This window comes from Centropristis striata, chromosome 22, assembly GCF_030273125.1.
Source record: "Centropristis striata isolate RG_2023a ecotype Rhode Island chromosome 22, C.striata_1.0, whole genome shotgun sequence".
NCBI lineage: Eukaryota > Metazoa > Chordata > Actinopteri > Perciformes > Serranidae > Centropristis > Centropristis striata.
Window position 1 is genome coordinate 9,599,493 of NC_081538.1, and position 15,312 is coordinate 9,614,804.

Sequence of the window (15,312 nt, forward strand, 5' to 3'; positions counted from 1 at the left end):
GCAACTCTGAAGCCAAACCTCAGCAACAGTTATGACTGATGTGGCTCATTACAGTGGACACGTGTATCAAGAGGAAAAACACAACAGCAGGCATGCACGGACAAGGTAAACTGCTTTCACTTACCACTTTGGACTTTACAGTGTGTGTCGTCTGCTTTTTTCTACGGGCGCAGAGAGCGCATATTTCATCCTAAAAAGAAAAAAAATGGGGGGAAAAAATAGAAGTTTAGACGGATAATATGAGCAGTACATTGAACAAAGCTGCACCTCTACCTTATAGATTCTATATAGTCCGTATAGATAAATACATACCAGGTGCACTAACCCTGTTCACTTTATTCTACTACAAATCTCAATCAAGACATCAACAAAGTAAATAAAAAAAACCTGATATCCAAGCTTGCCCACATTTGTCGGCCATAATGCATATCATAACTTCTAAGCTAGAGTAGATTGAAAATCCTTGGGGTGTGAAAACCAAACAGGCACAACTGAAAGGTTGCCCAGTGGAGGGGGAATTCTATCAAGGTGGACAAGATGAAGATTTGTTACATTTGAGTGGGGGAATGGGGGGCCCCTTGACCTCCACTAGCCACTACAATCACACAAACACTGGAGATCCAACAATACTGTAAGAGCAGACACAATGGAGACACAATTCGGGTCTTGATAAACCCCCCCTCCGAAATTAGTCAATCATTTTCTTCAAATAAATAAAGATATGCCTTAAAGGAGTTTTAAGGCTCGAGAGAGAAAAAAATAATGATCTTGAGACGACACTGTAGGTTACTGTTCATTTTACCACTGATCCTTGAAAAGACACTGTTAATGCTACTGTAATCTCACTCAAGGTTAAGGATTCTTTGACAGATGGACATGAAGAGACCATGTTCAGATACTCACCCTAAGGGAGAGAACTTGCCGTTGTTGTCCGTCACAGAAGTGGAAGGAGTCCAGCGATGTCAGATATCTGAGATCAAACAAAACAGAGAGTATACCATTAGAGCTATTCATGATGTGCTGATCTTTTTTTGAAATGTTTCCTTGGTACATTGGGTGCTGGTGTGGACATGTGTGGGCTAGACTGTGTCTTGCATAACTATTGTCTGTATGACTTCTAGGTGAAAGCAATAAACTCTGAAACAACAAAGTGCACCTGGATTTTGCTGTGAAGCATGAGAGCTTATGTGTGTGTGTGTGTGTGTATGTGTGTGTGTGTGTGTGTGTGTGTGTGTGTGCATGCACAAACAGGCAATGTACAGTACAGTAAAAGCCCCCCCCCCCAACCCCGCACACACCTCCACACACGGTTTACTCTCTCAAGTTAAAAGGTGCAGTGCCTGGAAGGCTCAAGCTCTCAACGCCAAGTAAATCACACTATTAAACTGACACGATTGATTTCTCATGTAGGTCCATTCAGCTGTCTACATCTAAGTACACATGCTACAGCATCTGTATAATTTAGAGACCATTAGTATTGATGATTTTTTGTGTTAATCACACAGTTACAGCAGGAGTGTACAATACCACAACTGCAGCTGCAGATTGCTCTGGACATTTTTACTGCACATAAACCACATTTAGAGCATTAGAGCAAAAAAAATAATTAATACCCCTCGTTTAGGAGTGTTGTGGGGGCAAATTTTTTGCTGCCGGGGGCAGAGGGGGCACAAAACGGCCTGGATGTTCCTCTCCTCGACTTTTTTTTTCCTCCCCTTTATTCTCCCAGAATTCCAATGACCCCTACAGGCAACCAGCGACTGCTGAATCCTAAGGAATGTGCTCTCTGAACTGTACAAAAAGCCCTCAGCTCAAAGAGCACAGCTGAAAACAAAACATGCCAACTGCTATAATTTTTCACTGTTTTGAGTTTGTGGAAAATGTTGCACAGATTGCTGTGCAACATTTAGTCAGACTGGGGTGAGAGGGTTTGAGGCGGGGGTTGGCAGCAACCAGTGCACATATGTAAGGTAAACAGACATGAGATGCTTTGACAAGTTCAGGATCATAAAAAAATCACATGATTCATTTGCATTTTTTACATTTACATACTGGAAAAACTGATAAATAGTTCTATGGAATGAGAATTTGCAAAAAGCCTGCCTGCACAGGATGACTAAAGCTGTCAAGCTTCCAAAGAAGTGAAGACAACCCATAGTTTTAAATGTAATTTAGATATTAAACATTATTTCAAGTTAATGCCCCTTTGCTGCTGAGAAGACTTCAATATCACAACACCTCTGGGCTGTGCAGATGTCATATTTTATTCACTGGAAAAGCATTAGGAATGCTATTAGTCTGCATGACCTCCAATTCGTGGGGATTTACAAATACCACACATATCTTTATGCCAAATACAAAACCGCTGGTAAATTCTATCAACTTATAAATATGGCAAATGCATTCAAGTATTCATGAAGGCCTAATAATGCTATAGGCTGATATTTACATAAAGCGCTCGTGCACTAAGTCAAGATAAACTATTTAAGACCCGGACCACAAATACTTCCACACTTCCAGAGAAAGGAGGGTCCTGCGATGAAAGAGGACATTATGCTAACAAGTCAGATTACTGTACACAATAACTTTATCTTAAAAGTAAATACCATCCTTGGTGTTGGAAAAGGGAGGGGGGCATTATGGAAAGTCACTGGCAATATTTCTGTGGGGACCAAATGCTCCTTATCAGTGTTAGTCGAGCAATTCAGGCCTGCCCGAAGAAAGATGAGTCTTCAAACTCATTCTATTCATGGTCAGACGTGTAATTACCCTCAGCTCACAGTCTAGACGTAACCGCTTTCACAGTATTTAAGACCCCCTATGCAACGCGCGGACGCCAGCTCCTACCACCGAGCCCTGCACGTTAAATCTGTGGGCAGATAAATTAGTGAAGAATGCAATAAAATAGACACAATGAGAGGAACTTTATCCTTCCCGCTGCTAAATGAGATTTCTTTGAAATGCAGATCAGTGGCTCCAGATTAGTGAATTTTAGCTGCTGTCAACATCATAACAAAATACAAATGCGATTGTTCGCCGGTGCCTTATCTCCTTGCTTCCATCTGTTGGCTGGTTATTTACTCCCCCCTGATTTACTATGCAGATCTAAATAAGTCGCATCAAAAGGAGGGCTTACTGCACAATGCCTTCTTAAGCTTCTACATCAAGGTATTTGAAAAACCGGTAGTCACATGAAAAGGCTGCCCATCAAAGGCACATCTCTAATGAACTCTCCCATATCAGAGGGGGCTTGTGGGGCCTGGCTTTAATGCCGTCTGTGTGGTGAGAGTGGAGCAGAACTACAAATCAGACCCACCAAGCCATTGGTGGAGAAGGGGAGGAGGAAGATAGAGAGGGGGAGAAAAGAAAGGAGAGACAGGAGAAGGAGGAGGAGGAGGAGGAAGGCCTGAGTTATCAGATGAGATTAGCTCAGTGCTGGGACTAGTCCTAGGTCTTTCCATCCATCCATGTACCTCTTTGGTCCAGGCTGAGGAAGGTGCTTATGAAAGGACTACAATAGCACTAGATTAGCAACAATGGATTAGACTGGACTCAGCCACCAGACAGTTATACTGCACAACTAGAGAAGAAAGCCAAAGAGAACAGAAATCAACTTGTAATTTCAACCACCGTCATCTAAATGCAGTGTCCTTAAGGCAACCAGACTGCAGGCAAATCAAAGAATAAATAAATAAAAATCATAAACCAATCCAGTTCTCAGAGGGGTATTCTTGGACGTACTGTCAGAAACAGGAAAGAAAAGCTCACTCGGCTGTCCCCTCCTTCTCATTCTCCCCAGGTCTCCAAACAGCTTTGGTAATCTCGAACAGAGCTTTTGCATTACGCTCCTGCAATAACCTTTAATTTCATGGTGTATTTGTTGCATTCAGAGCACAGGCCGGATTACAACCGACAATCTTCAGACTTATACAGTGAAAATAAACTGCATGGAGAGATCATGATCTGTTACCCCCCGCACCCACCGACACCCACCCGCCCACCGCCATCACCACCGCCACCATCCTGCTTTGTAAAGCTGTGTGCCTGGATGAAGGGGAGACCCCCACCAACAAGCATGCAGTTTACCAGTGAACAATTAGCCCCGGAGCAAGAGCAGGCCCGGCACTGGCACATGTGGTTAAGAGGCGAGCGCTGCGGGAGAGCGCCAGATGATGAAGGGATGAGGATGGGAGGAGGAGGAGGAGGGGGGAGAAGAGGACACTGAAGGGGGGGGGGGGGCGTGTGCCAGACACGCGTGTGCCAGTTTTTGGCTACTGGGCATGTCCTTTGTCATTCACTTACAGCTGCTCTTTACAGAGAAGATAAAGACAGATAATGGGGCCCCTTCCTTAATTCCAAGACTACTTTGCCTCCAAATTTCAGGAGCCCATTCAGATTGAGCTGTAATGTGAAGGCATCCGATGGTTGAGTCGCTTTGCTTCAGAAACCCAACTTCTCGTCCCTCCCCTCACCCCGCCTCCAGCATCTTTCTGCTGTGCAGCATGCCAACTGGGCCCAGTGCCAGTCGCATTTGCAACCACAAGGGACCCTTGTCTTTTTGCCTTGCCTAATGAAATGACAAAACAACAGATTTGCATATGCAGAAACAGGTGTTGTAACAGGTTTGACTCCTCTTGACCCAAGCCGTGTTAAATGCAGTCAAAAAAAAAAAAAACATGCATGAAAAAAGTAAAAAACTTTATGACCAACAGCTGCCTGGAGGTATTTAGGCTCTAATGGGCACTCAAGTCTGCACCATCTGCCCTGCTGCTTGCCAGAAGTGACAATCTAAATTAAAAACCACTCATCAAATATCATAAAAATAAACCATTGTTTTGCTGCCTCCATATGTTGTGGCCGTTTTATTTCTCGGAGTAGCAGCGATGGAGGCTGAGCTCCGAGGCCTATAGCTGTGATCCAGGGAAAATCCAGAGAGCCGCACAGTAGCCTGTAATTACCCTCCCACCGATCCGCTGTCTTCAGACCAGAGCCCTGCGTCATCCTACACATTATCCAAGTCCATCCTCTCCACATTACAGAGTAGAAACCCTAACAGAGCCAATGTGGTGAAAACAAGGTCATTGTTTAGCATCGGATTAGGGGTTGCCATCCAAGAGCGCAAGCTGGGTGTTCAGATGGTGAAAGGAGATAAAATCGCTCCACTATACTTGCCTGTAACTAGATAATTGCTATTTTGTTTTATGCAGATTTGTATTGCCAGAAACAAACACTGTGGTGCAGAGTGTGTTGCTGTGAAACAACCCAAACTAACAGCCATGCTTCTCTGAAAATGTCAAATGTCTCTCCTGCACATTTTGACCAAATTATGTCCTGGCCCAAAGGGCTCGACTGGAAACATTCCTTTTGTCCTTTACTGAAAGACACAGCTACTGTACAACACCCACCGTACCCACTCGGCACTGCCGCCACCACCCAACCCCCCACTCCCATTTCCATCCTGTTTTTATTTAGATGAGTGAGACAGAAGGAACAAACCTGAGACAGTCGTGACCCTGCGCGAGTGTTGTAACTTGGTCTAGAGCTACGCCGGCAGAAGGCAGCACCATATGCCCTCAGCCCCGAGCTGGATGCTCTTTCTGCAGCCTAATGTGCCTGTCAAAAACTGTTACTGTCACGAATCCCCCCCGTGTTTTTTTTTCTCTCTCACAACATGTTTGAAATAAACATTTTTTTTTTCCCTTTCTCTCTGTGTCTCTCTGGGTGAAGAGGAAAGGTCCTTGGAGATGTGAGGCAGAGTTAAGTGTAAGGATGTATTGTAGTGGTGCGGTAATGTAATTGATGTAGCTGTATCCTGGTCACAAACTATGGCTGAAGTTAAGCTATCACTGTCATGCACATATTTGAAACTAGGGATTAGGGCTGTAAATCACAGGTTTCATCATGAGGCCATATTTTATCAATTCCTTGGATAACAATATGATATTTACCGATATCACACAGTCTGCTACAATACAATTTAGATTCAATTAAGGGGGCTGCAATTGATTTAGTCAATATATATGAATTTTAAATAAAGGTGCATCTAGTAAATGATGATGTATATATCCATGTTTTACTTTGCATCAATGATATAAGATATCTTTGATCACTTAATCAATATACCAATACATATCGATGTATTATTAGGGTCCTACTGGAGATGCACTCATGTAGCAGCTGATATTTAAATGTCTGTCTTGATGTATTGCATCAATTTTGCACTAGTTTAATGTTCAGATGTTTTTTATAATTAAGATTTCTTTGTTTCCCTACCCGGAAGGGGTAACAATAAAAACAAAATATACAACAAGAAGAACGTTTGTCTGCTTCGGCTTCAGCCTAATTGTAGTTTTAAACATCGGTATAGGCCCAGAAATTCACAATCGGTGCATCCTGATTAAAAACAAATCATTTTTATTTTAGATCATTACCCTGGCTAGAAACTGACCCAAAGAAATGTAACTATTTTTCTAGTTTCCATTTTACTTGTATTGTCTGATTTGAGGTGCATCTATCACACACTCATAGTGAAATGATGTTGTCATTACTAAAAGACAGCAGAGATGTGAGTTAGCCTCCAGAGTCACATGAGGCTGGACTGTTTACAGTGACAGGCTGATGGCTGAACGCAGTCTGAGCAACAGTGACCTTGCCTTTTACCACGACTGACCCTCTATCTTTAATTCAGGGCAAGGACCTCAAACCCAACACATTTTTTCACACCAGGACACTGTCCATCTGACCGTGACTTGAATAAAAGCTGCCATGCCTTCACACCACACTGACCAGCAAGTAAACATGCGATTGTTAACTCGACAAGGAACAAGGAAAAAAAATGAAACAAAGGGCAGGAAAAACAAGCGAGGCATGCGGCTGCTGTTACTGATATTCAAATAAGTACGTTGCTTATTGGATAAACACACTGACAAGCCAGTTAGTGTTAGTGTCAGCTCAACAGGAGACTGCTAAACTACAAGGTCACTGTCAAGACGATGGAGCCAAGAGGTGAACTCTAAACCTTATGAAAAGGCATAAATTATCTCACATAGCTTTAAAGAAATATTGTGTAAGCAAACCAAAAGTTTGTTTTACAGCTTAACATGCATGTCCATTTCCATCTCTAAATCTGACACACTGCGAGGTTACACAAACCAGCCAAAAGCTACACTTTCTGTGGCTTCACAATCCTTGGAGGGAGATATGATGACGTAAGATATAATATTTGCAAAACAGTCTTTGCGAGATGTTTTGACACTTGATTGTTTTGTTCTGAGTAAATATGGAACAGCGTAGCCTTTTTAAACTTGGCCAAGCAAACATGAAGCCTGTAAAAATAAACTCAAACAAATTCTACATGAACTGAGATGAAACAAATGGCCGGCATGAAAAAAATAAGTGTGGGGGCAGCGTGCAATCTCCTTTTTAATCCTCATCCCCTGACCCCACCCTGCACAGCTTTCTCCGGCCAAAGAGTCACAACGTTTCTCCCTCACAACACAGTCGAGTCGGGCTTAAGAAGTGACCCAGAGCGGAACTAAAAAAGTCTGAGCTGTCTCAAGACTCTTAGTAACTGTGGCACACAAAACATCATTACTGTGATGTGGATAATTACAGTGCAAAAGGGTGGCCTCTTAAGCATGTAATACACTCTTTTATCTTAAGAAGTCAATCTCTCCGAAGCTGACAGCCTGCAGTATATGATCCTTGTAAACAAATACTTTTGCGCGGCACAAAAGTGCCATTAAAGGCCAAAACTGTCAACACAAATTCCATTCTTACAGGGGAGAGGTGGAGGAGCGAGAGTGGGAGGGAAGGAGGGAGGGAGGGAGGGAGGGGGAAGGGGAGGAGGGAAAAAAAAGGACTTGATCACTTCTGGTTGCTTTAACTTGCATGGAGGTTGTCATGGAAACATTTCTATGAACTTAACAGGGATAAAACCTGAACATTTGCCATTTTAATTGCTTTTAAGCTTTGCAACAGAGCCACGTTAGCTACATGTGAAAACACAACTGTGTTGGCTTACGTGGACGACCTCAGCGAGATGTTTAGAAAAGTGAAGCTGGTGCACCACTCCCTTGGTTTTCTTACCCGTTTTCCCCCCCAAACGCAGCAACACCTCAAGGGTTGAGCGAGCAGTCTGTTTCATTACAGAGGTGTTGGGGGATGGGTGATGGTGCAATTCAAAAGCTAATCCAAAAGTGAGCAAGTGTTTCATTGCCTAAGAAGTACTTCTGACTCAAAAAAACAGAATTGATGTGATCTGTGCAGAAAAAAAATCCACTTTCTGGACTTTGTGATTGTGGGTTTTGCATGTGTTGTCAGTTTCTGCATTCACAGCAAACGCACACAAAGTTTTCAGAATTAAAAAATAACATTGCAAAGCATTTTCTACTTCAGCTCAGCTGGAAGCAAGCATTTCCATATCTAAGATAAAATCATGCATCAACCGGTGTTCATTGAGCTGAAAGCTGAATCTTAATATTGATAAATGATTGAAACGTATGACAGGGTATACACATTAATCCTGTGGAGGACATTCATTTTCCTATTACCATAATGTAGAGCACGACCGCCCGATGATAAATGCAGCAATCAAAAAATGGACGCAGAGTGGGGAGAGTCCGGGTAATAAGTGCACTGCTCCCAACAACGGTCAGTGTTGCAGGGAGACTAATGGCAAGTCTGTCTCCATCTCTCCCACCGCCTTAGGGGGAAAATGCATCCTGTGCTACAAAATAAAGTGCACACACTACCCAGACAACAAGTAAACAAGAGAATATGGACAGTTTTAAACATGCTTTAAGAAATGATTACAGGGGCACTTCAACAAAGGGGCTCATTGTGCACTGTCGATGACATATTTCACAAGGGGCATTTATTGCCGCCTGGCCTTTGAAGAGTGAGAGCTGCTGAGTGAGGGGGGAACTGGCCCACACCTGCATAACTGAGGAGGGAACACCTGTGCACCCTGCGGCTCCAACAAGGAGGGTCGATCCAGCTAATCCAGGGGTGAAAGCTGATCAGAGGACAGGCCTGAAGAGTTCAGCAGCTCCCACTACCTTGTTAGCCTCTCTTTGCAAAAAAAAAAAAAAAAAGTTACATCTATTGATTTTTGGGCCACAGTGATTGCAAGAGAACAGTGGAAAGACACAAAGAGTAACATAGAGGAACCCAGCAGAAGCTTTTATTAGCTTACACTGTTTTGTTTAATTAGAATTTTAGATTTTAGTTGAATTCTGATATGCTACCAACATCCTGGTTTGTTTTTTGGACTAAAAAGATGGAATATAAAAATGGAGCAAGCAAGCACGGTAAGGTGTTTACTGCTGATAATCACAGATATTCATCATGCAAATAAAACACTTTGAATTATAAACAGCTGCTATGCCTTAAATATTATTGCATTTCATTTTAGTGTATAGGTTTGAGAATCAGAAACTGTGGCAATGCTTTTTTATTTTAAAAGCATAAGCACTCATTTTAAAAAATGCATTTAAAACTAAGTGCAACCCAAATGAAAATGCCAACACTGAATGATTTTTTTAAACTGCAGTAATCATCATAATAAAAGGATAAATTTATATGTGACATACAAGTTGTATGACACATAATTAATTTACTGTTTACTTGTGTTTAAGTAATTACTGCAATTTAGCAATACACTATAAATTACAGCAAACAATAAACAGGTAGTAAAATGGCTTTCAATGACATTAATGCAGATATATAGTGACATTATGACGCATATATAGATTACATAAAAAATCTAATAGGGCAGTGTTCAATATTATTACCGAATTTTGCACATTTCTGCACACAGTACCGTTAATAACTAGTTTTTAGATGTGCCATTTATCACTTGGTGGTAAATAAATAGCGTTTATGGGCTCCCGCGTGCATAAATTTGAATTATGGTTAAAACAATGTGCACATATGAAACAATAAGTCGGCTTTTCAAAAGTAACTGTTCAGCTTCCAGACCAGGCAAAGCGTGGACAGTGCTGTCTGAAGCTCCAAAATGAAAAAGGCGAACAAAATGCTAGATGAAATATGTGTTAACAGCTGCTCGGTAATTAAAAGCACAGGAAGTTCGTACGCAAACGTGTAAATTACAATGTTTGGAAGTCAAGTTGCAAAGCGCGAGATAACACAGGACAAACTTGTGGCCGGCGGTCCACTTCCTAATTCAACAAAAAAAAGTCAAAGAGTGCGGAGAGAAATAGGCTCTTGGGCAGAAAAACTTACCACGAAAAATGGCAGGTATATTTTCCTCGCGGTAAAGTCAGAGGGACACACCAGGTGAGAAGTCGTCGTCCTCTGTGTTTGCAGAGATCTTCACACGTGACTGTCCAAGTTCACCATAACGCAGAGAAAATGAACAACAAGCTGCAGAGTAAATAAAAAGCTCAAATATTCCTCCGCTGGGCACCGCTGTCGGAGACACACACACTCTCTCCTGCTGTCTCCCGTCAACGCCGCTGTTATTACTAATGCAACAGAGGAAAGCAGTACACTGAGTCCTGTTTGAATGACGCGCAATGCGAGGAAGACGCGGCTTGTTTTTTTCGTTACGATTCAAACACACATCAAGCTGTATCCCAGCAAGCAAGTATATTTGGGACTAGAAACCCCCCCGGGGGAGGCACTTGCTTGTGCGCGGAGGTGTGTTTGTTATTTTTGGGCGTACTGCGACCCCGTGTGACGTCAGGGGCCACCTGCTATGTAAACAAAAAAAGTAATTTTAAAAGTTTGTTTCCCCTTTTTCAAACGTTTCACGGCGTGGTGTTGCTCTGTCAGGAGCTCCGTGTGATAGGAAGCTTCACCGACAGTCACGCACTGCTGTGAACCGGGAACCCTCCGGTAACGGGACGGTGCTTTTCCACTGGAAGATAAGTGCGCCCGGTGCTGGATCTCACAAACTTGTGTCGATATGCAGGAGAATACCAAGAAGTCGCTTTATTGCAAAGACATCCGCAAGTGGCGACACTACATGAGAAAAAATAGGCTATATATAAATATTCCCGTAATGTTCCTGTAATATTTCAACAAGAACTTTTTCTTTGGTTTCCTTCTCACTGACCGACATCAAACGTTATTTCCCTTTCTAATCTTTAACATATTCTCACAGGAGGTCGTGCAGTTTCCCTGTCATATTTGCAGTAAACTACATCTCTCACGTAGCCTTATTTATTAAGACTCTTATAATTCTACATAAAATAAACATGTCATAATTATTGCATGAAATGAATCAAGAGGAATTACATCGATGCAAAATGAAGATAAAATGTGTCTGATTGTGTAAATCAGGAAACAAAATATACTATAGTTTCAGTATCCTTCAAGTCAGAATTTAAACTGCACGTTCACAGCATCATATATGGCGTTTTAGTCACACATTTGAAATTAGCCTTATTTTAAAAATATATTTTACATGCATGTTATTAATAACTCTTAAGAGAAAAATAGACTCGTCTGGCAGTCTGTGCATACAGTAAAATGATGGCTAATCAATAACGTTAAATATGTTACAGAATATTGTTATTATAATACGCAATTATGTATTTTAATGTAAACATAAGTTTATACTAACTGTAACTCATTCTTAATAAAACATAAATAAATACTTAACTGCAAAATAAATACTTTATTAAAAATAGAAGATGTAGATGCACTCACTGTTTGACTGAAGGAATTTCTTTTATCCATTCTGTCATACCTTCACAAGATAATTTAGCCTATTTATTCATTTAATAGTAGATCCGAAGCCAGTCCTACATTGAGCAGTAGTTAAAAGGCTTTGCTTTATTCTGTCTCGTCTTTCTCTTCTTTTTTTTTCAAACCGTTGAGACGTTCACGGTCAAGAAATGAATGACCAGATTATTAACTGAAAAAAATAAGAAAGGGTGGGGGGTAATTTTTTTAACGTAAGAAACGCGAGAAGTGTATATTTTCTTATTGTCTGTTTTGTCAACATTTGAATAGGCAATATTTTAATTATATTTCATGTTATATTATGAATGATTAACTGTGGGAAATGTGATTTGTGCACGAATAAGATGCTTATATTTGTTTGTTTGTTTGTTGTTGTTTTAATGAAGGAAACATTTCGCAGCCGGTTTGTCCTACGTATGCATGTGTGAATTTAAAATGCGTTTAAAAAAACGGAATTTTTTTTTTTTTGATTGACCAAAACATAAAATACTCGACATCTCCTTAGTTATTGTTTATATTAATAAAACAGGGTTATTCATCCCCAGTAGTTGTAAACTATGTTCCCACATTGGAAGCCAGGCACGAAATATGTTGCACAGTTGCCTTCTAGTTTATCCAAAATGTTCTGAAATTGGCCTAGTTTTAGTGAAAAAATGTCGGTAAAATTTCTATTTGATGTGATTAAAAAATAGTATATATATTCTCGTTGAAAATAGGCTATGCATTATATATTGACTAACATGCAACAAGTTGGTCCGTTGTTTGTTTTTCTGTTTTTGTTTGTGTTACGAATTCTAATTAATATTTTAAAAAAACAAAAACATCAGATAAAAGTAGCAGGAATCAGCATCTGGTTGAAGTGAAGAGGAGAGAACAAGGACCATGTAATGTGGTGGTCTGCTGCCACCTACTGGACATTTGTAGAAACAGTCTGTCTACGGTAACACAGGGCACAATGGGCTGTAAATAACATGGGAGGTTTTCATATTTTCCCTTTCCCCTCAATGGTGATTTTTTTTCTCTCTAACACCATCTGCACACTCGGAAATTTTTAACACAAAATGTGTGCAAACTGAAAATGCTAATTTATTTGGCTGAGGTGTAGGATCATCTGACATGTTCTGTACTCTGATCACACAGTGCCATCTACTGATAGACAGCAGACACACAAGCCGGTGTTGTCCTCTGTTAGAGTCAAAGGGTTGACTAAATAACAGCAGTGAATACATTTTTGTACATGTAATAATAATAATAATAATAATAATAATAATAATAATAATAATGTCAACACTGAACAAATACAAATACAAAGACAAATAAAAACAATCATTTTGCATGGGAACCATAGTTCCTGAGTACCTTTTGGATTAATTATTACATTGTTTTGTTATATTTTTATGAGCCTATTGAACTATTTATTTATTGTTGTTTGCACTTAAAAAACATACAATCATGAAGAAAGAACAGTACAAGAAACAGATAAAAAAATGTGCAGGAAAGATCAAAAAGCCCAAAGGGCCTACAAGTGACCCTCCCTCTTAAACCAATAAATAACTATACTTTTCTTATAATACAGCAAGCTAGATAGCTAGATGAAAATTAAAAAAAATACAAAACAAAGCAATGATACAAAGATGATTACTATTAATATCTGTTACTTTGTATAAACTGTTTATCCGCCTTTACAAATGAGAATTTCTGATACTATTTAAAAGGCCGAAATTAAAAGTGAAAAGAGAACCTCTTTAAGCTTCACAGTGAAGAACAAAGGGTCCTTTAAGGACAAAAAACCTGCTCACCTACCTGTGAAGGATTAAATAACCAGCACTAAAGTCTATTTACAAGATATACTGGATTTAGGGGTATAGTTACAGTGCGTATCCATGATTAGTCAAACTTTCAATCTGAGACAGTGACACACACACACTCTCTCACACACACACACACACACACACACACACACACACACACTAACTCGGTGCACCACAGAGAACAGAATAGTCTTCAGTCTTGTGTTCCAGGATGAAGTGAAGCTCAGGCTAAAGCTGCCACCAACGGCTGTAGAGACGTGAAACTCAATCCAGATGTCAATACTCACTTAACACAAAGGCATTTCAAGCACAGTATCAGCACTAATAATAATTTGAGACATTATTGATCCCAACTGGGAAATTATCTTTTTTTATGCAGTCTGCATGTGGAGGTCAGAGGTCAGAATCAATTCCAGAAGCATATCCTCTGCAGAAGGTAGGGAAATATAGTCCTGATGACACAAGTTTTTAAACTGTGGCCATTTAAGTGTAGGTGTAGTCACTGCAGCACCGTGCTGCACAACATTATGTAAATTCTCCCACAACAGATAAAGAGTTATCATAAAATCAATCACAATAACAATCAATTAGTCTATACACGGGGAAATGGCAACTATTTTGATAATTGATTAATTGTTAAAGTAACTTTCATGCAAAAATGGTGGTTTTCAACCTGAACAATATGGAGATTTCCTGTTGTTTGATATAGTCATCAAATTAATATTGTTGGGCTTTGGACTGACTAACAAAAAAAAATTAAAGATACTGTATTAATTTGGACTTTGAGAAATTGGGACGACCATTTTTCACCATTTCTGACATTTTATAGACCAAACAATCAACTATTCAAGAAAATAAGCAGATTAATCAATGATGAAAAGGGCTTTCTGAAAATTGTGTTTTTACTGTTTGTACAGTAACTTACATTGTCTTTTTTTCATAATCCTTATTATTCAACTCGTCAAGAACAATTTAGATAAAATCAGAAAAGATTTCGGCGTCCTAATGAAATAAGGAATACATAAAAGGCAAGACTCCAATCTCAATACATTTAACATGGCAGAGCTACATAGATTAAATGTAGTATAGTAACAGAATAACAACACAATAATCTAAATATAATAACTTAAGAGAAAAGGTAGGAAATAAAATGGAAATGCAATAGTAACCTGAGCTGTCAAAGCTAGCAGCTCTGTGGTCTGTAATCAGTGGTATTTTGAGCTAAATGCTAATATTGGCATGCTGATGTGACATGTTGACCCTCTTACTAAAGCATGTTGCTACGCTAACATTGACATTAACACATTAGTTATGCAGGTATCTGTTTATAGACCACATTTCTGTACAAATAAAAATGTTGACCTGATGACAGTGCAAGATAAAAAGTAAAGGGATCACCAAAGTCACTACAACTCATTCAGAGATTAATGTCTGTATGAAATATAACGGCAGTGCAATCCACAGTTGTTGAGATATTTCAGTCTGGAGCACAGTGGAGGACCAACTGCACTTTTTTATTCAATTAAAGCAAATTACATTTTGTTCAAGCTAATGAATAATGCTAGCAAGTCTTAGTTCAGGGTGCATTTCTGTTAATCCTGAAGGAAGCCCTCTCTCCATCTACTTTAACTGTGCAGCTGTGTATTTACATGATGAGATCACAGAGTTACATGACAGTTTCTGTTATCACTTCCCCATCTCAGCCATTGTTTAATTGTGGCTTGTAAAAAGCCACAAGGAAAGTACAGTTAAAATGCAAATGATTGGTGCTGCTGTAGTAATGGACCTG

The 15,312-nt window shown here is 39.9% G+C and overlaps 1 protein-coding gene across 1 annotated transcript in view; it reads right to left on the reverse strand.

The window, feature by feature from the left end:
* foxp2 (forkhead box P2) overlaps positions 1-15,312 on the reverse strand; it is a 135,032-nt gene that overhangs the window by 101,631 nt on the left and 18,089 nt on the right. Inside the window, exons 3-4 of the mRNA XM_059325695.1 lie at positions 904-970; positions 125-190 (exon numbers count right to left, since the gene is read on the reverse strand). Of these exons, the coding sequence (XP_059181678.1) occupies positions 125-190; positions 904-970 (133 nt within the window). The remainder of the gene's footprint in view (positions 1-124; positions 191-903; positions 971-15,312) is intronic.